This window comes from Jaculus jaculus, chromosome 2 (genome assembly GCF_020740685.1).
Source record: "Jaculus jaculus isolate mJacJac1 chromosome 2, mJacJac1.mat.Y.cur, whole genome shotgun sequence".
In the NCBI taxonomy this organism is placed as follows: Eukaryota; Metazoa; Chordata; class Mammalia; order Rodentia; family Dipodidae; genus Jaculus; species Jaculus jaculus.
In genome coordinates this window covers 84,603,751-84,627,899 of record NC_059103.1, presented here as the reverse complement: position 1 = coordinate 84,627,899, position 24,149 = coordinate 84,603,751, and the positions used below count along the sequence as shown (strand labels likewise).

At 37.2% G+C, this 24,149-nt stretch overlaps 1 protein-coding gene across 4 annotated transcripts in view; it reads left to right on the top strand.

Annotated features, from left to right (window-relative positions):
• The window catches only part of Ndst3 (N-deacetylase and N-sulfotransferase 3), a 183,239-nt gene that overhangs the window by 43,622 nt on the left and 115,468 nt on the right, over positions 1-24,149 (top strand). For all 4 annotated transcript variants that reach the window (XM_045144424.1, XM_045144423.1, XM_045144426.1 and 1 more), the window contains one exon: positions 14,918-15,005. In XM_045144424.1, coding sequence (XP_045000359.1) covers positions 14,918-15,005 — 88 coding nt within the window. The remainder of the gene's footprint in view (positions 1-14,917; positions 15,006-24,149) is intronic.

Here is a 24,149-nt window from a genome sequence, read left to right as displayed (position 1 = left end):
TATGATGTGACACATAGTAGACACTTGGTAAATGTAAACTGAGTTAGTGACTTGATTTATTAATTCTGCAGCACAACGTGATAAGCCTTAAGGTCTGCATTATTATTGAATAGCAGTGATTAGATTACTGTACAGTGAGGCCTCAGAGATGTGGCCAGTCTTTTTCCTACACCCTAATTTGCATATAGATGAAATTTTGGTGGTGATTTACCCTTTTCTTGACTAATTCTTCTGCTAAGTTTTTAGTATTTCTTTGCAATCAGTTTAGATTATTTAATTGGCTGTATTCTCAGAAAGTAGATCATTAGACTTAATAGGATAATATGAAAAGTGAAGTGAAAAAGCTCAATCTGTTTTAGTCTGTTTGGGCTGCTATAACAAAACAACCCACACTGGGTAACATAAACAATAGAATTTGTTGACCAACTCTGCCAGATGGAAAGCCAGGGATCAAAGCATCAGTGCCTTTGGTGTCTTGTGAGAGCCGGATGTCTGCTTCTCAGATGGGACTGTGCTTGTCACTCAGAAGGACATGAGTGTTGTGTCTGCACATACTGGAATGGGCAGAAAAGGCAAACACTCTCTTTTGCATTCTTTTTTTTTTTTTTTTTTTTGGTTTTTCGAGGTAGGGGGTCTCATTCTGGTCCAGGCTGATCTGGAATTAACTCTGTAGTCTCAGGGTGGCCTTGAACTCATGGCGATCCTCCTACCTCTGCCGCTGTGCTGGGATTTAAAGGCATACGCCACCACGCCGGGCTTCTTTTGCATTCTTTAAATATTTTTATTTATTTGAGCCAAAGAAAGAGAGAGAGAGAATGAAAAATGAATAAATATATCAGAACTACTTGCCACTGCAAACAAACTCCAGACAGACACATGTGCTACATAGTGCATCTGTCTTTACATGAATATTGGGGAATCAAATTTAGGCCAGCATGTTTTGCAAGCAAGCACCTTTAACCACTGAGCGATCTCCACAAACCTCTTTAGAACATTTTATAAGGATTCTATTTCCATTCATAGGATTTCCTCTCATTCATCCTAAAGATCCACTCCTGAATAGTATCACAATGGTGACTAAATTTCCACATATGAATCTTGGAAATACCTTCAAAGTAGAACAGAACTCAACTTTATCATTTTCTTCCTAACAGCCATTCTGATCTCAAAGGCTTTCTGCTTATTTCTAGACCAGCAATTCGATTCCAATGGAATTAACTTGCTAGGCAAAGTACAAGCTTGTAACTTTTCTCCAACTTGCATCACAGAAAATTCCAAAACAATGTCTATCTGGCCTAAAGTGGTGTCATATGTTGGCACCATTCATGGGTCACAGGTTTATGTGAGCCTCACTTTCCCTTCACCACAACAAGGCTCTAAACTAGTAGTGATCTTCCTAATGAAGTGTATTTTTAAATGTGCTTTTTGAATTGAGACACCACTATTTACCCTTTATTTAAAGTATCTTTTTTTCTGAGCATACCTAAGGTAGGTTAAGGTAAACTATAATGATTGATAAATTAGACATACTTATACATTTTAACATGTTATTTCAACTTCATATGGATTTATCCTTACATAATCCCATCATAAATCCAAACATATAAATAAGCCAATAGTAATAGTAAGAGTGATACATTCAACAAAGAAATAAAGCACTGAAATCAGACTCAGAACAATAGGAAGGAAATATATTTAAAAAGAGGGTAGTCACAAAAGAGAAAAAGTATATGGGGTAATAATTATATTAGCTAGCTTGATTTAACCACTTTACAGTGTATTAATTTATCAAAATATAACATTGTACACTATAGATAGAATTTTTGTCAACTATACTAGAGGGAATTTTTTTCCTTAAAAAATAGAGAAGAGGACTCAGTAGTTAAAGGTGCTTGCAGGCAAAGTCTAACTGTCCATGGTTCAATTCCCCAGCACCCATGTAAAGCCACATGCACAGTGGTGCATGCATCTAGAGTACATTTGCAGCAGCAAGAACCTGTCATGCTGATTCATTCATTCATTCTCTCCCCACACCTCTTTCTCTCTGCTTGAACATAAACAAAAATTGAAAATAAATAGAGAAGAAATGGGAAAGGAAAAGATGGTGATCAGGGAAAACCTCACCCAGATTATGTATAACCAAACACTGGAACAAATAAGTAAATGACATGAACATGTGGGAAAAGTTTGTGTTTTACGTAGCAGCAAAACTAAAAACCTTGAGGGGAGAATACATAGTCCAGGGACCACACAAAGGTGATGAGTCTGTCCAGAGTTTAATGAGTAGAAAAGACAGTAACAGGGACCTAATCATGTAGGGATTTCTGAGCATCAGTTGTCACTGCTGCCCGGTAGTTCTTGAAGTTTCATCTGATATTGTTTCTGAATTTTCTTACATCCAGTATTAAGAGTATTATACATCTCCTAGAAAAAAAAAAAAAAAACTTTTGTAGGTCAATTCTTGTAGACCTCATTTATTTAAAAAATTCAAAGGAGCTAGGGAAATTGCGTAGTGGCTAAAGCACTTACTGTGCAAGTAAGGATCGGAGTTTAGATCCCAAGCCCATGTAAAGCCTGACTAGGAGGGTGCATTTGTAATCTCCATACTCAACATAAAATAAGAGGTAGAAAGAGGAGAATTCGGGGAAGAACAAGGACCAGCTAGCTTGACAATGAAACCAAGACCCTGCTTGAAACAAGTTGGAAGGTGAGGAACAACACCTGAAGTTGTCTTTTACCTTCCATATACATGCCTGCACACATGAACACACATATGCACACAAAAGCACACATGCATACACTCATACATGAGCTCTCATGAAAAAATACTTCAGGAGCCAGAGAGATGGCTCAGCATTTAAGGTGCTTGCCTGCAAAGCCTAATGACCTGAGTTCAGTTCCCCAGTACCCATGTAAAGCCAGGTGTACAAGGTGGTGCATGCATCTCAACTTTATTTGCAAAGGCTAGATGCCCTGGATAGCCCATTCTGTCTCACCCTGCTGGTGGTAGGTGGTGCACACCTTTAATCCCAGCACTCTGGAGATAGAAGTAGAAGGATCACTATGAGTTTGAGGACCGGCTGAGACTACATAGTAAATTCCAGGACAGCCTGAGCTCAACTGAGACTCTACCTAAAAAAAAAAAAAAAAAAAAAAAATACTCAGTTCTACACTCTCAATTTTGTTTGTTAAGGGAATATTCACTCACATATAACTAACCATATACTAAACAACCTCTGTCTAGTCAAGATATTCTTAGGGGAAGCCTCATAAAACAAGAAGAGAAAAAAAATAAAGATACCCACAACATGTTATACTGCAGGCCTGTTGCAGCAGAACTGGAATTCAGAATCTGATGCAATGTCATCCAATCAGCTCTCTCTCTCTCTCAAACCCTACCCAGGTGTGCAGACCCTTTCCTGAGCCCAGGCCAATCAGCTTTTGCACTCTACTCAGGTTTGCTGACCTCTTCCTGAGCTCAATGGAGAGTGATTTACACAGGTCATCTTCCTCTGTTTCCTGCTTCTTGGCTGTCCTTCTCTCCACACTGGAAACTTAGGGGTCCCAATGCCAGTAAGACCATGTCCTTCTTACTCTAGCAGCCAGATATTCTTTTTCTATAATTCTTATTCTATTATTATTATAGTAATTTTTATATTACACTTATGATTCTTTAATTTTTTAAGTGCTAGCCTTTGAACTTCCCTACGCACGTTTCTACCCAGGCCCTTACTCAGCTCCCACATGGGCTGTCAGACCACACAGATGTAGCCAGCCCCATTCCTTGGTTGATGGACTCCTCCTCACACCCCTGGCTCTTCTGAATGAATGTAATAGTTTATAAACTATGCTTCTCAGTCTGTTTATTTCAATTCCATGTTTAAAAAAAAAACAGATTAAAACCCAGGATTTGGAGTTTAAGGACTTTCCCTGATCCCCCAAATCCTCATTACAATGTATTTGTGCCAGTGTCTTTCATTTACCATGTTTTTGATGCTTACCCATGTTATTTAGCATGTATTTTAAGTTTGTACATGCAGCAGTCTCTGTAAACTGACCTTGAGAAATGAGACCTCTTTTTGCATTCTTCTGACAGGTCTTTTCCTTTCAAAAGAATTTGCATTCCCTCTATCTTGTCTTCAGTGGGTTGGGTTTTGCCCTTGGGGCATCTGTTTTATTGTCCCAAAATGACACAACTGCTTTCTCCTTAATGGTGGTAATCTCTTTAACAATTACAGAAAAAGCTTAAGTTTCTGTGCCTAAGACTATTACCTTGTTTACATTTCTTTCTGTGCCAAACTTTATGTTTTATTTATTTCTTCTCTACATTTTGCCATTGCATTTGATTTGAACCAGAGCAAATGAAAAATGATACACCAGAGATTAAATTCTACTCTGCCTTGAAATTTTTTTCAACAAATACATTAGTCCATTACTTTTTTAAAATGTTTTTGTTTATTTTTTATTTAATTATTTGAGAGTGACAGAGAAAGAAAGAGGCAGAGAGAGACAGAGAGAGAGAGAGAAAGAGAGAGAGAATGGGTGCACCAGGGCCTCCAGTCACTGCAAATGAACTCCAGATGCATGCGCCCCCTCGTGCATATGGCTAACGTGGGTCCTGGGGAACCGAGCCTTGAACTGGGGTGCTTAGGCTTCAAAGGCAAGCACTTAACTGCAAAGCCATCTCTCCAGCCAGGTCCATTACTTTTAAATTTAAACCTCACTCAAGTTTTCAGAGTACAGGCAGAATACAGCCAGTTTCTTGTAAGGTTTGGGAGTGACCAACACAACAAAAATCAGTTACAGCAAAGGTGAAAGCTTTTATCCTGGAAAAGCACAAGCTTCCAGGGCTGACTCACAAGAGAGGAGAACAGCTAACCTGAGTTTTCAGGTAGTGGGCTTTCTAAGGCTTTTTCAGTTGGGAGAAAGTGAGGAAGGAAAAAGAACTCATTTGTTAAGTTGAATAGAAAAGTTCCTTTAGAGGATATCAGCACATTTACCATTTAAAATACTATGTAAGGAGTGACACCAGAACAGTGACCATGTAACTTATAAGATAAGGGGGCAGGAAACCATGACCATCTTTTGGTCTTCCAAACTCTCATCAGAATGGCCTAAGAAGCTCTATTATAGAATTCCAAGGCCTTCTTAGTCCAAAGTTCAAAATCCTTCCACATTCCTCCTGCAAACCAGTTCCAAAACTTAAGAACCATGTAGACAGGTTTATCATAGCAATAGTCCTGTTAGAAAAAGTTAGAAACAATCAAGAATATCTATGGCAAAGGAAGCTTTATCTATGGCAAAGGAAGTTTGGTTGGAGGCAAGTCACAGAGGGACACTTTACATTTCCACAGTAAGGACTTTGGAAATGGGAGGTGACCCCCTACCATTAGGCCAGGGAGGCTCTATGTAGAAGGAAACTGTAAGGAAAGTGTAAGAGAAAAGCAAAAGAGAACACCGGACTTGATAGACAGTTTATTGAGAGGTACAGTGAGGGGCAGCAGCCTTCCCATGGGATGAAGGCTGAAGCACTGAATCAGGCTGGGATTTAAACTTATTAGGAGGATCCCAAGGCAAAAAGACTGAATCAGCTTCAGGTCCAAGGGAAGTAAATAAGGGTTCAAAGTTATTTGTGTCCTTGCTCAAAATAGGCTTCTTAGCAGAATTGTCAAGTCAAAAAGTTCATGAAAATAAAGTCAAATAGTAAATAAGCATTCAAAATCAATAAACAAATGAATAAATAATCTTCTGCAATATTCATCTTCATTGAGCAATCAGAAATTTATTAATTTGTTTATTCAACAAATACTTACTTGTCCCTGGTCCTGCTCCTGACTTCATGTTCTGCTTTGGAAATATAGCAGTAAATGGAATGGATGTAATTATTAACTCATGGTGTTGATAGTTATGGTTCATTGTCACTCTGCATTGAATGCATAACAAACTCTTTTGGAAGGGATGGTTGGGGCAATGCTTAAGGTATATGTGGTTTGTCAATAGTATTTTCATTGCTTTACAAGAGCAGATCTGCTATTTATGAGGTCATGGCATTTTTCTGTAAGTACTGAAGGAAGTCTAATGGGCTCTAGAATACTAGGAAGTAGATGGAGATGTCCCTGTTGCTCATGATGGATACTTTACTTCTGAGTCCTTTTCTGCTAAAAGCCAGTATTTTGAATTATTAAAGTATTAACATATTTTATGATAGCATATAAAATCCTTTTCCTTTATAATTAAATTAATGAAATGTAGCTAATAGTTCCCTAAAGATACTATGTTCTAGGGAATTGTAAACTACTTTTCACATTTATTTCGTCTTTTAAAAATGCAGTAGTATTTTAGCTATTTAAGTATAGGAGCCATTAGCTAGCTAAATAAAATATGCATAACAATTTCAAGCAAATAGTGATAATAGCACTTAATAATTTTCTATTTCCTGGTTAAAAATAATTTGCCAGTTTCAGTTTAACAAATGTTTTAGGTGAAATATCTCTCAATTCATAATTTAGAGTTTAGATGTCCTAGACGATTTAAAGTCTGTAAGAGAAATACTTCATGGTTACTGTGTGACTTTTCTCATAAGCTTTCACACAAACTTTTGTCCATATTCTGTTAATGCGATACAAACATCAATTGCATGGATATTCTGGTAGAAAGTGAAGAATTCATTAGTGTCATGTAGAGAAAATACACATCCCTATAAATGTTACTATGATATAGCTGTTGTATAATCTTCTTCTTTGGTACTAATTAGAAAACTCCAAAAATGCTAATGATTAATTTGATATATAGTTAAAATAATAGGCATATGTTTTATTCCTTTTCACATGGGAAGCAGATGAACAAACTAAGATTTTATGGTTGATAGAAGAAAGGACAAAGGATTTCATTCTGAGAGCTAAAAATTCAACCTCCACAGGTCTGCAAAGGTTTTAGTAATATGCATCCTTCTTGTAATTTGATCTTCATACCAAGTCTGTGATCTATATAGTCATTCCTATTTTCCAGAAATGGGAATGGGGGTTGGGGAAGTTTTAGTAACTTATCAAAGCTCATGCAGGGTTGGAGAACTAAGTCATTTGATTCAGCATGTCTATCACATTAGTGAGGTCATTTTCTAGGAGGAGGCATTCTTAAGGTCATTCTCAGCAGATGGCGACCTTGGCCAGAGGCAATTTAACAAGAAGGAAAATATCTTTATAGCATTACACTATAAATAGTAAATTCCTAGGTGAATGCTCATGGAAAGCTCTTTTGGAATTAATTAAACTCTCACTTTTGATCTTTCTCTTAAGATGACAGAATTACAGTTTTCCTTTTCACTGTGTAGGCTTTGCATTTTTTCTATAGACAGCTGTGAGCTGAATGATGGTTTTACCGTTAGAAACGTGTAAGTTACCCAGAGCAGTGCTGTGTCCATGTGCTTCTTGTGAAGAAAGTCTGAATATTATTGCAAAAATAAGCCAAGTAGTATGTTTCTCACTGGTTTCTTCATCTTTCCTGCCTTTGTTTCTTCCATGCTGATGTCAATTGTATAGGATTGTCATGATCCTGGCTTAATAATTTTGGAATGTGTTCATAATGCTACTTCTGGAAGAAAGAAGTTTTGGAAGTGGTAAAGTAGATAAATAGAATAGATTGTCCTCCCTTTGTGAATGTGTACTGTTCAATCCAGTGAGTTACTGAAAAGCACAAACAGTAGAGAAAGCCAGTGGTGCAACACCTGCTGACTTGTGAATATTTTTTAAAATGCAGAGGAGCAAATTCTCTGCTGAGCTGAGACATCCATCCTATCCTATCTTTGGACCTGGCCACTCTTTGTTCTAAGGCTTTTTATCAATATATCAAGATTTATACCATCACCCCCCCATCCCCACTTCTCAGGCCCTTCAGACTAGACCTGAACTACATTACAGTTTATTTAATTCTATAGATTGCTTCCAGAACATCAACTAGCCCTACAATAAATCTCTTACATCTATATCTATCCTGTTGGTTCAGTTCTTCTCAAAATTCCTCAAAACTTCTCAAAACTCAAAACAGGTTGCTGGGCATGGTGGCTCAAGCCTTTAATCCCAGAGCTCGGGAGGCAGAGAGGTAGGAGGATTACAATGAGTTCAAGGCCACCCTGAGACTACATAGTGAATTCCAGGTCAGCCTGGGTGAGAGTGAAACCCTACCTTGAAAAGCAAAAACAAACAACAACAACAACAAAAAAAAAAAAAAAACTGAGCAAACAAAAAACCTCCTAACAGGTGAGTTTTCTTTGACCAACATACTATTTCTTTAGCCCCCACCCAATACACTTAGGCTTTGGAAGTTAGTAAAAGTGAAATGAAAAGGCCTCCTCTGTATCCTTCCAGAGAATTATGTCATTCCAGTTCTGTATGTCAGCAATAAGTGTTCAATGTTGCTATCTTGATCTCTGTCAAAACCAGAAGTGAATTCTAGAATACATTATTTCTAAACTCTTTATTTAAATTGGTTATTCACCACATAATTACCTTTGTGACCAAAGAAAAGTCATTCAAACTATGTGAGGCATATCCACTGTGTCTGAAATGGGAATAACAAATCTGTATTGCATTCTCTCTGATGACTGCATGCAAATGTGTGTGCAGAAAGAAACATAGGTAGATATACAATTTTTTAAAGGCTGCAAAATTGATTTGATTAATTAAGTTAAGCAAGTACTGATAGTTACATTGATATTGATTAGAAATTTTTTTTCTTTTTTTTTAAATTTTTTATTTATTTATTTGAGAGCGACAGACACAGAAAGACAGATAGAGGGAGAGAGAGAGAATAGGAGCACCAGGGCCTCCAGCCTCTGCAAACGAACTCCAGACGCGTGCGCCCCCTTGTGCATCTGGCTAACGTGGGACCTGGGGAACCGAGCCTCGAACCGGGATCCTTAGGCTTCACAGGCAAGCGCTTAACCGCTAAGCCATCTCTCCAGCCCTGATTAGAAAATTTTATAGCTAAAATTTCTGTACTCAAGCATAACATCTATTTCCTGCTGCTGAAGGAAATGTTCAACATTAAAATTTATTCTTTCTTTAATTTGCCTCACTAACCAAAGTTTGTTCACTTAGAAATGATAAAATGGTTCAAAATATGATCTTGGAAGTACAAGTAAGAAAGAAAAATGCAGATTAGTTTCCCTTAAAAATTATGTAGATTTGGGGTTTTTATATAAAATTTTTGCAATTATGTGTGGTTTTAATTTTGTCTCTGATTTATTCTCTTTGATATATTCATTCTGTTCAGGAAAGTTGGATAGAATCCAAAGAGATATAAAGCTTCCATTTACTCAATCCTTAGAGCTCAATTTCTTTAAATCAGATCTTTTTTTGTCTTTAACTAGATCTTTTAAGTGTTGCAAATGTTCTTGGCTTTGCATAATGAAGACTTGAAAACTAAGAAGAGACAACATACAGATTTAAATTTGAAAGAACAATTTTGAAAATTTCTGTGAATTATATTAAAAATGCAATCATATAATTTTATTGGGTACTACATTACCCTTTGATACTCTGCTCAGCATTTGCAAATTTGGTGAAAAGTTGACTTGTTTGCTGAAGAAAAAACACAAATATTTTGTGCTACAGAAATGTCTACTTTGTTACTATTTGTAAATATGTACTAATACACAGAGCCATATGTATATCTGCTAACATGTAAACAAGCCAACAGGACAACAATGAAATGAAATGAAGAAGGGTATTATAGTACACCAATTTGATGGAACCAATACTCTTGAATCAATTAGGAAAGTTGGTTTTGCATATGAATGTGATAACTTAAAGCTCATGATATATTGTTAGTTGAAAATTTAAAACCCTATTTTAAATTTTAATTAACATATTTGAATTTCTCTTTCCTAGATTTGTGATTAGCTCTATGGCTGTGGTTTGTGTGTAGTTTCATATGCTTACATGTAAACAGGTCAGATTAGTTTTGGAAAATATAAGAAGTAAACTTAACTTTAATGCCTTTATTAATGACATTAATTTTTTAGAAAAAATGTGCTCTTTTAAAAATAATCAATGGTGCATTGAATTTAATTTTTTTAATTCTAATTCGAGTTTATTTATTTGCAAGGAGAGAGAGAGAGGATGGATGTACCAGGGCCTATAACCACTGGAAACACACTCCAGATGAATCTGCCACTTTGGTTATCTGGCTTTGCATGAGTACTGGGGAATCGAAACCAGGCCATTAGTCATTTCAGGAAAGCACCTTAACTGCTGAGCCATCTCTCAGGCACTGACTGGTACATAGAATTTTGTACTCTATGATCTTAAACATACACTATTTTGAATTTTATAAATAAAAGTAACACTTTTGAAAGTGCACATTTATGTTTTCATGGCTCTTGTATTGATGTTTGAGATGTCATTATCTCCTTCCTCCATGACGAAGTATTCTGCATTAAAAGAGGGATTCACTACACAAAATATGTATCGTTTTCTTTAATGTAGTATTGTAGCAGTGATTTAGTTTATTATGATTAGAGTTTAGATATTATCACATCATTCTAGACAGACTACAAATAGAAAATAAGTATCATTTTATATCATTTTACAATATTGTGCTCATAATAATGAGTACTATTTCATTGTAGAATAAAAGAATACTGAAAAATATCATTCTAGTAAAGAAGAATTGAGTGAATGGATATCACTTAAGACTAGTGATGAGTACTTAAACTTCTTGCAAAGGGCAGATCAATCTTTTGAAAAAATGGAAATAATGCATAAAGAGATGACATTTTTCAGGCTGGCAAATATCTCAATTGTTCATGTACTTACCTTGAAAGCATGAAAACCTCTTTTGATACACAGTGTCTACATTAAAAAGCCAGGCACAGTAACCTGCAATAGTAATAGCAGTGCAGATGAGAGAGAGAAAAACAGATTCCCGAGGCTCACAGGCCACCCCGTCTAGCCTAATTGGCTAGTTTCAAGCCAATGAGATACACTGTCTTAAAAAAAAGGTAGATTAAGCTTAAGGAACGACACTTAAGATTTGTGTCTGGCCTCCCATGCATATCCATGCACATGCATGTACACACACACATACACACCTACATACACATGAGCACACACATGCACATACACTCAAAATGTTTAAAAGATATGTATCTCATACACACTTTCAAAATCTTAGCCGGGCATGGTGGCACACGCCTTTAATCCCAGGACTCGAGAGGCAGAGGTAGGAGGATTGCCGTGAGTTCGAGGCCACCCTGAGACTACATAGTGAATTCCAAGTCAGCCTGAGCCAGAGTGAGACCCTACATTGAAAAAAATATATATATGCTCTACTCATTTCTTGGACATTTCTCAATCAGAGTTGACAATTGGAATTAAACAGTAGACAAAATTAGTATCTGCCATGTGTTTTGACATATCTTTCAAGTGTTTCAATGTTTGGTTTAGAATTGAAATAAATATATGAACTCAACTCTAACCTGCAAAATCAGTACTAGTTAAATGAATGAGATCAATATATTTATCAATATGTTATTTCACAGGCACTTAAATTAGTTTGTAAGGCTTATGTATAAGATATATAACTGATAGGAAGAAGACAAACAATCTTATCAGTTATATATATATATATATAATATATATACATATATATATATATATGTATATATATATATATATATATTTATACACACACACACACACACACATATGTTCCACAACAAAGTTAAAAACTCAAAGTTAGTTTGAACCAAATGAAATGCAAATGGAAAGGTTATTCACCTGATCTACTTTTAAAACAGGAGCAATGAATATACTAGAAATCATTTTAAAATGGATTTTGAATCTTTATTTTAACCACTGAAAGGATAAAAACAGGATGAAATGAAGTGAGTAAAATGTATAAAGAAAGGAAGGTAAGAGCAATGGTAAAGGAAGATACACAGGAAGAGTCAACTAGAACGTTCAAACTGGGGAGAGGATGAGAGAAGGCAGGACAGGTGAATTACATCCAATTGAAATAAATAAATAGCACATAAGTAGTAAACAAGATAGATGGATGAATATGCAGATAAATAGATTAAAAATAATGATGAATAAGATACATGATTGATAGTTGACAAATAGGTGTGTAGGTGATAGATAATGAGTGATAGATAGATAGTTAGATAGTTCATACGTACATATATTCACACATAATGATAGATCTCATCTTTTATGGACTTTTAAGAAATGTCTTCCAGCCACTCCTACATATATGATTGATCCTCATCACAGTTCTGAGTTAGGTCACTGTCTCCATGTTGCAAATGAAGAAAAAGTTCAGACAAGTGGCATGAATTGTCCTAGAGCATTGATCAATGATGACTATATCAGTAGTAGTAAGGGGAGCAGTCACAATGACTGAAGAACAGTAATAATAATCACTGGGCACATACTGTGTTCCCATGACTACAGAAGTATAAATGACTACCTCATTTAGTCCTTAAAGTAGAATATTCAGGTAATTATTGTTAACCTTACTTTAATAGTTATTAAACTGAGGTTTTGATTGTTTAATAACACTTCCAAAAGCTGGAAATGAGTTCATCCAGAATTTCAGTTGAGGACTGACTCCAAAGCCTATCCTCTTCATAAGTGCACTGTAAGTTTCAGAGTTCTTACCTGATATTCCTTCCACAGAGACCACAGGAGAAATGCTTTCCCCAATTCAGCACCTTTCCCTGTTTCAGGGTCTAACATCTCAGTTGCTTAGAGAAGTGATAGGTCCAGCCATCTTCTCCTCTGCTCCACCTAGGCCTCACCCTTGTCAGGAAAAGATCCCATCAGTCCCCTTTGCTCCCATAGCTCAATATGGAGATCCACTCACAAGCCCTTCTTGAATTATTCAGAATTATTTAAACCCATATAGTATATATCCTAGTCAGGCACACCATGGAGTTTGCCTTTGTTAAGAAAGAAATGATTGTAAAAGGGCCTGGTATAGTAGCACATGCCTTTAATCCCAACAAGCTGGAATCAGAGGTAGGAGGATCACTGTGAATTCCAGGTCTGTCTGGGCTAGAGTGAGACCCTACCTCAAAAAAACAACAAAAATAAATGATTAAAAAAAAGAGTTAGATATCTAAATTTGGTGAGCTGACTCTTGTTTAGATGGTTGTGTTTGAGATTCAGAAGTTCCTTCTGCATTTCCCTAACAGGGAGAATCACTGGCATATTCAGGTAATGTATGTGATCACCAGGGAGTCACTGAACAAACAGTTATTATCTGTTTATACCTTCCAAATTGTGGAGACTCAGAACATTGATATATGGATTCTAAGCAGAAGTTGTATTAACAAAAGAAAAGGACAGGGATCTGGATGGACTGCCAGAGTAAAAGGGGGGAGCTAATTTGGATCTATACCTTTAAATTAGAACCTATTGCCTATCTTGTCTATGAAAATAAGCAAGACATTTTGCCTTAGTCTCCTCATGTGTAATAGAAGTATTCATGAAGATCCTTTGTGACTCAACAATGTTATGCATTCTTAGTTCAAATAAGCATTCAGGTATGAGAGAAAGAATGGATACAAAGAACAATTGGAGAAACTGGAATTTAAATAAGAATGAGAAAGTAGCCAGGCATGGTGGCACACACCTTTAGTCCCAGCACTACAGGGGCTGCAATAGGAGGATCTCTGTAAGTCTGAGGCCATTCTGGAACTACAGAGGTGGGGTCCAGCACAGCTTGGTCAAGAATGATACCCTGTCTTGGAAAAAGATCAGAAACAAAAAGTAAAAGAAGATAGAAAAGTCCACTAGCGGCTGGATGCCCTGGCGCACCCATTCTCTTTCTCTAACTTCCTCTTTATCTCTCTCTGTCACTAGCAAATAAATAAAAATTAAAAAAAGAAAGAACACTGTTCTTTAAATAAAAGGTATTAAAAAAAGTCCACTAGCTATTCATAGCCAATATCATGAATAGGATATAATTTAAACTATGCTTCAAAATAGTTTTACTTGTAAGAAGTAGTGTACTGTGTTAGTTTCTCATTATTGTGACAATATACTTAACATAGACAATTAAAAGAAGGAATTATTTTGACTCATGGGTTCAGAGGCTTCAGTCCATCATGGCAGGGAAAGTCTGTCAGAACAGAGAAGTTTCTGATAGCCAGGAAGCATGGAGCAAGAGACTGCCTGTGCTGCCGGCTTTTTCCTTTGTTCTCCTGGTTCATCCCACCCTGGTCGATTGGGTTATAGTACCTACATTCAACATGTTTTTTCCCTTTTATTTGGGGTCTTCATAGACACACCTAGATGTGCATTTTACTGGTCTCATAGGCACTTCTCCATACAAAATAGTTGACAATGAACATAACTATGTGCCTGTGTTTGAAGGAAAGGGTAAATTATAAATTTATGTTACCATGTGATCTTTTGAATAGTAATCCCTGTATTTTGAGAATCTCAGATTTAAAATTTGAAAGTCCCGTATTTTAAAGATGCAAGACATATGTGAAAAATGCCACTGTGTTTCACATATCACTTGTCCAGCCTCACTTAAAGTGAAGGTCCTTCTTTTGGCAATTGGTCCTCTGTGCCTGTGATAGATACAACGTGATGCCTTATGCATCGTATACAAATAAGTAATACATATATACATGTATTATATACTGCTTCCTGTGTACACACACAATAATTTTTATTTTACTTCCCTTTTTACAGCTGAAAACTTTATGAACTTAATATAGTCTAAAGGCTAAATATATGTTGTGTTTTATGTAATCTCAAAACCATCACACTCTTAAAGTAATAAATTCTCTCATGTAATTTGAATAAAACAGCAACTTCTCTGAATGTAAAAGAAAGATATCTCTTTAGAACTTCTCAATGCCATTGTCAACCTGACGCAGTTTTTTCTTAATTCTGTATTTCAGGCCCTGCTTGACACTCAGAATCTTTTGCGTACACAAATCACAAATTTTACATTCAACCTTGGATTTTCAGGGAAATTTTACCATACAGGTAAGAAAAAGAGATTAACTGTCTCATAAGGCTGCTCTGAATGCTTTGTCTCAGTTTAAAATTGTACTTTCTTCTTCTCTCTCTTTCCTACACTTCTTATGCTTTTCCCCTATTTTTTTCATGCCATTTAAGTCTTTAACATTCTCTTTTTTTTTTTAATTTTTTTTGTTCATTATTTATTTATTTATTTGAGAGCGACAGACATAGAGAGAAAGACAGATAGAGGGAGAGAGAGAGAATGAGTGCGCCAGGGCTTCCAGCCTCTGCAAACGAATTCCAGACGCATGCGCCACCTTGTGCATCTGGCTAACGTGGGACCTGGGGAACCGAGCCTCGAACCGGGGTCTTTAGGCTTCACAGGCAAGCGCTTAACCGCTAAGCCATCTCTCCAGCCCTAACATTCTCTTGTTAAGCTTTAAAAAATGTTAGTAGTTTGAAAGTTTATGTTATTATTTAATGGCCTTCCTTTTTATTGAACTATAATCAACACATAAAAACGCACACCCAATAAACATGGCCTTTAGTGAATTTTCATAAGCTATACGCACCTTTGTGACTATCAGCCAGATCAAGAAAGAGAATATTACCAGAGTCCTCCATCTTTTTCCAGATTACAGTAACTAGCTTTCCTCAAAGAAAACTGCTATTCTGTCCTCAGAAAACTTGTTGCTTTGGCCTGGCTTTGATATAAGTGCAAAAGAACTTAGCAGGATCCACCTTTTGTTGTTCTACATTACTTAGGTTGTGTAGGTATTATTGTGCATGAATTGATTGCAACTCTTCCTATTTTTCTTTTATTTCTATGCAGTGCTAAGTTATTTAAACATGCCAACATATGTTTATCCATTCACTCCAGTGTAGATGGTCAGGTTGTTTCCAGTGTTTAGTTTTTCTTAAATAATGCTTTGAACATCTCTGTATCTGTCCTTCAGATGACATAAATATCCTTTCCTATTGGTTTTCAACCAGGAGTGGCATTGTTCATGTGGCACACATATGATAAGCTTTTAGAAAAAATATCAACCAATTTTTCAGTGCTTTTTTTCCAATTTGTATTTCTAGTAGTGTGAGTAGCGTTTCTGTTGCTCTCCAATCTTATAGTTGACACTATTCTTTTCAAATTTCATTTAGTCTTTCTGGTAGGAATATAGAAACATAATTTGATGGCTTTCATTTCTCTGATTAATAGCAAGGGAGCTTCATTCATATGTTTATGGACTATTGAGAATTGTCTCCTGAAAAACATTTAGGTTTTTAGTATTTCTTTGTTTTTATTATTGATTTATGCAAATTATTTTATACTTTTTAAATTTTATTGATTTTTATAAAAATATTGCACATATATGTCCACTCTCCCCTGCCCCAGTTCTGCTGAGGGTCTTCAGTGGGGTTATTGCTATTCATTGTGAGGACCAAGAGACCTCAATCACCCTCTGCAGGGGTGGGGAAAACATAGTGTCTCGGGCTATTCCCACCCACCTGGAGGCTACTACAATCTTTCCACCCCCTCTTCCACCATGCTTCCTGAGCATTGGTGGGCAAGATAGAGATCTGATTTAGTGTTGCTTTCTCTGTAGACTCTGGATCTCTGTTTTTATGAGGTGTAAGTGACCACAGTGTCTGTTGCCATTTCCCTGGAGCTGGTTTTCAGGCTCACCTTGAGAGCAGTATTCATGCCATTGCTTTCCCTGTAATGACTTCTGGGCCAGGCCAGATGAGGATGAGCTGACCCAACCCCAGTAAACTGTCGGCTCTTTCTTCTTGATGTATTGATGTATACTTGTTCTTCCCCACATTCTCCTCCATCTGTAAAATAGAACAGATTCTCCAACCAAAAGTGAGAACACTTTGAATAAAGGAGGATAAACCTAGTCATTTAGAAAATATATTGATGTGTGTATTCATTAAAGAGTAGTGGAGGCTGTCTTTGGAGCCTCTAGGTTTCCTGTTGTAGGGAATCTGGCTTGAGTCCTAGAGCCAGATATGAGTTCACCTCTGTAGAGTGGGTATCATTTCCAATCCATGAATACTGGGTTACCTACATACATATATGGCTGTGTGCCACTATTGCCCAGTGTATACTTCTTGTTCTCCTGGTTGATTTTGTAACTGGCATGATTATGCAATCATCTGGCAAGTGTTATTCTCCAGCCACTCTCATTGCACTTGAAAGCACTATGAGGGCTAGCTGGGAGGGAGCTGGATTCCCTCTCACTTCCAGCATGAACACTTGATGTCCAGTGGCAGCAAGCTGTGGTATCTTCAGCAGTAGGAATGTACCTTTTAGCTCTTGCAGATATCCAAGTGTTTGGGCAATAGCCTGTATTATTTTGGGGACCTCATGTCTCCCTGACTGACAGCTCACTGTGAGGGAGAACCTAATTCCAGTCCTGGGAATTATGAGCCAGTGCCCAGGATTTTAGGGTTATGCTTTCTCTACCTTTTATGGTGCTCTTCTCTTTGGGTCTCCCTTGCCTGTATTGAGGATAATGACTTGTAGAGTGTTATCCTGGAAGAAGAGTTCTATAAGATTGATTCATGTCATTACTTTTGTGTAACCCCTTCCCCCCACACACACCTCTTTGCTTTACCCCCTAGGCCTTTCCATGCCTTTCTTTCTTTTTGCTCGTCAATGACTTATTGTCCAGTAGCCCTTCCTCCTTTCCTTCACTATTTCCCCCTTTTCCAATCTTCATTCTAATGCTATGTCCATTTCATAGATATTATGGCTTACAATTAACTGACTCTGGACCAGGTTAGGAACTGCATGTAAGAAAGTTCCTGCAGAAGTCATGTGGCATTTGTCTTTCTGAACCTCTGTGATCTCGTGCAGCATGATTTTTGACAAGTCCCTCCATTTTCCTACAGATATGTTTGTTACATTTTTCCTTACAGCTGAGTAGAATTCTATTTTGTACAGGTGTTACATTTTCATTAACTATTCATTTGTTGATGGGCTTCTGGGCTGCTTCCAGTTCCTGGCTATTGTGACTAGAGCAGTAATAAAAATGGTTGAGCAAGGATCTCTGTGGTATACAATAGACTCTTTAGGGTACATGCCCAAAAGAAGTTTATCTGAATCTAATCGTAGTTCTATTTTCAGCCTTTTGAGGAGTCTCTATGTTGATTTCCATAATGGATGTACAATTTTGCACTCCTACCAGCAGTGGATAAGAGTTCCTCTTTCCCCACACCCCCACCAGCATGTGCTGACATTTGATTTTTAAAAATTTTTATGTATTTATTTATTAATTAGAGGCAGAGGGAGAGAGAGTGAGAGGGAGAGAATGGGGGCATATGGTCCTCCAGCCACTGCAAAGGAACTCCAGATGCATGAGCCCCTATGTGCATCTCACTTACATGGGATTTGGAGAATTGAACCTCGGTGCTTAGATTTTGCAGGCAAGTGTCTTAAGCATTAAGCCATCTTGCCATCCTCATTTGCTTTTTCATGGTTGTTATTCTGACTAGAATGAGATGGAGTCTTGTGCTGATTTTTATTTGCATTTCCCTGATGAGTAAAGAGGTTGAGCATCTCCTCAGGTGTTTAATGGCCATTTGTATTTCTTCCTCCTTTGAGAACCCTCTGTTGAAATCCCTCCTATTTTCTTGAGTTGGGTGCTTGAATTTTTATTGTTTAGGTTTTTGAGTTTTTGCAGATTCTAGAACCTTTGTCAGAGGTATTGCTAGTCAACATTTTCTCCCATTCATTGGGTAGTCTGTTGACTCTGTTGATAGTTTCCTTATCTGTACAGTAGCTTTTCATTTTTATAAGGTCCAAATTGTTGAATATTTCTCTAATTCCCTGGGCCACTTGAGTCTTGTTCAGAAAGTTTTTTTCTATTCAATTTAAAAGTATTTTCCTAGTCAATTTAGAATTTCATGTCTTATATTGAGGTCCATAATACATTTGGAGTTGATTTTAGTGCAAGATGAGAGGATGGGGTCCAAATCTTCTACATGTGACTGTCCCGTTTCTCCATCACCATTTGCTGAAGGTATGTCTTTGCTCCAGAATGCATTTAGCTTCTTTTTTGAAGATCAGATAAGTGTAGTTATGAGAACTCATACCTGGATATTAAATTCATTTCTATTGATTGATATGCCTGCTTTTATGCCAATACCATGATGATTTTATTACTGTTTCCTTTTTTATAGCTTGAAACCAGAGCAGTTCATTTTGCAGAGTACATTTTTGGCTATCCAAGGCTTTTTGGGCTTCCATATGAATTCTGAGACTGTTTTTGCTAACTCTGTGAAGAATGTTGCTGGAGATTTGATTGGAAGTGCATGATATCTGTATATTATTTTTGGTAGAATGGCCATGTTAACAATATTAATTCTTCTTATGCATAAGCATGGAAGATCATTCCATCTTCTCATGTCTTCAGTTCTTTCTTCATTTTTTTTTTCAGTTTTTTGAGGTAGGGTCTCACTCTAGCTCAGGCTAACCTGGAATTCTAGTGTCAGGGTGGATTTGAACTCATGGCAATCCTCCTACCTCTGCCTCCCAAGTGCTGGGATTAAAGGTGTGCACCACCATACCCAGCTTCTTCAATGTTTTTATGTTTTCATTGTATACTCTTTTACTTCCCTGCTTAGGGAGATTCCAAGGTATTTTATTTTATTGTGACTATTATAAAAGAGACAAATTCCCTGACATCTTTCTCCATATTGTTGTCATTGATAAATATGAAGGCTGGTGATTTTTGTATGTTGATTTTATATCTTGCTAATTTGATTAAAGCATTTGTCACATCTAGTAGTTTTATCATGGAATTTTTTGGATCTCTTAGGTATAAAATCATGCCATCTGTAAATAGGGCTAGTTTGGCTTTTTCCTTTCCAATTTGTGTCCCTTTTATTTCCTTCTCTTGTCATACTACTTGAGTTAAGACTTAAGTACTATGTTGAAAAGCAGTGGTGAGATTAGGCACCCCTACCTAGTTCTAGACTTTAATGGGAATGCTTAAGAGTTTTTCCCATTTAGTGTGAACAGGCATTAGGTCTATTGTATATTGCCTTTGCCATTTTGATATATGGTCCCTCAATTCCTATCTTCTAGAGTGTTGTACTCATGAAGGGATATTGAATTTGGTTGAAGCCTCTTCTGCATCTATAGAGATGATCATGTGGTTCCTGACTTTGAGTCTGTTTATGTGATGTATTGAGTTTATCAATTTCTGTATGTTGAACCAACCCTGAATCCCTGGGATAAAGCTTACTTGAGGTGAATGATGGTCTTGATGTGTTCTTGAATTTGGATTGCAAGAATTTTACTGAGAATTTTTGTGTCAAAGTTCAACAGACTGTGGTTTTCTTTTCTCATTGTGTTCCTGACAGGTTTTGGTGTTAATATAAGCTGGCTTCATGAAAAGAATCAGGGAGTGTCCCTCCTTTTCAATTGTGTGGAATAAATTGAGGGAAAAAAATGACTTTAGTTCTTCACTGAAGGTTTGATAGAATTCAGCAGTGAAATCACCTGGGCCTGGACTTTGTTGTTGTTCTTAGGAGTCTTAACTATAGCTCCATTCTCATTTAATGTTATATCTATTCAGGTAGTTTACCTCTTCTAGGTTTAGTTTTGGTAGGTGGTATCAGTCAAAGAATTTATCCATTTCTTTCAGGATTTTCAGTTTTGAGGAGTATAGATCTTTAGAAAATGTCCTGATGATTCACCAAAATTCATTAGGGTCTGTTGTAACATCTCCCTTTCCATTTCTGACCTTGTTGATTTGAGCCTTTTTTTCCTTTTGATCAAATTGGCTAGGAGTTTATCAATATTGTTTACTTTTTTCAAAGAACCAGATGTTTGATTCATTGATATTTCTAAGTTTTTTTCCAATACATTGATTTATGCTTTTATCTTGATTATTTGATTATATTCAACACTATTGGGATTGGAATGTTCTAGTTTTTACAATGCCTTCAGCTGGATGTTTAAGTTGTTGCCTGTCCATAAAAGTGAAGCCAGAATGTCTAAGACCATCAAAGACACTTTTTATAGGAACAGATATAAATTTAATTCTTTTATTATTATTATTAGATATGGATCTATTTTGTATGTAAACATCACATGTTGATACCACCCTTTCCCACCTCCCTGCCCCTTTTCTTTTTTCTTTTTTTTTTAATTTTTATTTATTTACTTGAGAGTGACAGACACAGAGAGAAAGACAGATAGAGGGAGAGAGAGAGAGGATGGGTGAGCCAGGGCTTCCAGCCTCTGCAAACGAACTCCAGATGTGTCCGCCCCCTTGTGCATCTGGCTAACGTGGGACCTGGGGAACCGAGCCTCGAACCAGGGTCCCTAGGCTTCACAGGCAAGCACTTAACCACTAAGCCATCTCTCCAGCCCCCCCCTGCCCCTTTTTTGAAGAGGCCTTCCTCATTGGGGATGCAGGTCAACCCCATGGAGATTGTAGGTCATGCATTATGGGACAGCAGTCAGTTATGGGGGAGAAGCAATGTCTCTGTGCAAAATGTTCCAACTCATGGCTCTAACAATCTTTCAACCTCCTCTTCCATAAAAGTCCCTGAGCCATGCTGGGAACATTTCAAGTTTACTTCAGTAATGGGCACTTAGGAGAATCTAGTTGTCTGGTTTGGTAGGTGTGGAGTGTCCTCAGTATCTTTCTCCTTCACCCTTGTGCTGATACCAGCTTAACTAAGAGAGCAGCACTCTTGCTCATTTCCCCAGTTCCTCTGTGGTTTCATCTGGGGACTCGGGTAGTTGTTTTTATTCTCTAGTCCAGAGAGAAACAGAGAAGCAGATTCTCCAATGGAAAGTGAAGTCAGTACCAGTTAAATGGGATAACCATTATTAATTTAGAAAGAATTAAAAGGGTTTAGACACTCTTATAGTCTAAGGTTAGTGAGAGCTTGACAATGGAAAGCAAAATCATTATCTGGATATGATTCTGACTGAATTCCCAGTTCCAGATATGGTTTCCTTTCCATTGAGTGGATCTGCTAGCCAATCCAAGAGCACATGGTTGCCCACCAAGGCTGTGTGCCAGTAATATACTAGTGTGAGCATCACGTCAGGCTCTTTGCTTCTGAGTTGCTTAGACTTTTAGTTACTTGGACAGATGTTGTCCACTTTCCCCTGGTAGCTAATATATAGTGACTTCCAACACTAAATGGGCTACTTACCAGAGGACTAGCTCTCCTTCAGACTCCAGTCAGGTCTTCCCATGGTCCATGCTGACATTGCTTGGTGTCTTCAACACTTAGTGTCTTACCATTAACCTCTGGTGGGTAATAAAGTGCTCTGACAGAACTCTGTCTTATTTGTTTTGGGAGATCTAGTAGGTCTCTCTGCTCAACAACTCATTGTGGATATAGTTCACATCCTGGTACAAGGAATTACAGGCCAGCACCAAGGGAATAAAAAAAAGAAAAAGCCAGAGAAGAAAGAGAAACAAAAGAAATTTGGGGTTAGGTTTTGTCTCAATCTCTCTAGGGCTCTTCACTTCAGGTGCTCCCTCTAAGGTTTGCTTGAGAGTTCCACCTTTTAGTCTCTTTTCCAGGATATAGGATTCTATGGTACCAGTCCTATTTGGGTTCAGATTTTGTGTCCCCACCCCCATCCTTTCCCTTTCCCCAAGCTGTGCTCTCCCTATTGTCCAATCTTCAAGATGCTATTCAGTTGTGTCAGCAACTTGGGCTGATCCAGGTTAGGAACTGCAGATGAGTGAGATCATATGACAATTGTCTTTCTATGATTGTGTGAGTTCACTTAAAATTATCTGTTCCAAGTTTGACCATTTTTCTACAATTTCAATGTGTCATTTTTTTCTTACTGCTGAGTAGAATTCCATTGTGTAGAAATGCCACATCTTGGTTATCCATTTGTCCAATGATGAGCATCTGGGTTGATTCCAGTTTTTAGCTATTATGAGTTGAGCAGCTATAAACATGGTTGGGCAAATATTTCTGAATGGAGATGTGGAGCTTTTAGCATAAGTGCTCAGTAAGGGAATAACAGGGTCTGCTGGTAACTCTATACTCAGCCTTTTCAGGAGTCTCCAAATTGATTTCCACAGTGGTTATACCAGCTTACATTCCCACAAAGAGTGAATGAGCATTCCTATTTCTACACAGCCTCCAACATTTGTTTTCATTTGATTTTTTAATGTTTGCTATCCTTACTGGGGAGAGGTAGAGTCTCATAGGTGTTTTAATTTGCATTTCCTTAATAGTTAGGTATATTGAACATTTTCTTAAGTGTTTATTATCCATTTGCAATTCTTCCTCTGAGAATTCCTTATTTAGTTCTCTGCTATACTTTTGGAGTGGGTTCTTTGATTTCTTATGGTTTAGTTTTTTGAGCTCTTTGTAGATTCTAGATATTGGGCTTCTGCCAGTGTTCTAGCTGGCAAAGATTTTCTTCCATTCTGTGGATAATCTATTGGCACTGCTCATGGTATATTTGTCTGTGAAAAAAATTTTTAGCTTCATGAAACCCCATTGTTTGAGTGCTTGTTTAATTTCCTTGGCTACTGGACTTTTGTTCAGGAAGTCTTGTCCAAGTCCTTTGGCATGGAGAGTCCTTCCTATTTTTTCTTCCAATAGTTGAAGAGTTTCAGATCTTATATTGAGGTCTTTAATCCATTTGGACTTGACTTTTATGTATGGAAAAATGGGTGGGTCTAATTTCATTTTTCTATATATGTGCATCCAATTTGTCCAACACTGTTTTTGGAAGATGCTGTCTTTTCTCCAGGCTACATAATTGGCACCTTTGTCAAAGATCAAGCAGCTGTAGTTGTAAAGCTATAAAATCTGGCTTTTCAGTTCTGTTCCATTGCTCTCTGTTTCTGTTTTTATTATAGTACCATGCTGTTTTTGTCACTATAGCCTTGTAATATAGCTTTAGATCAGGTATGAGTTTTTCCCCATTAAGAATTATTTGGGCTTTAGGAGCTTTATATATATCCTTTATTGTGTTGAGAAATAAACCCTCCATGCCTATTCTTTCCAGTGTCTTAATCACTAAGTGGTGGTGTACTTGATCAAAGGCCTTCTCTGCATCAGTTGAGATGATCATGTGGTTCTTATGGTTCAGTTTATTCACGTGATGTATTACATTGACATGTTTCCGTATGTTAAGCAATCCCTGCATCCCTGAGATAAAGCCTA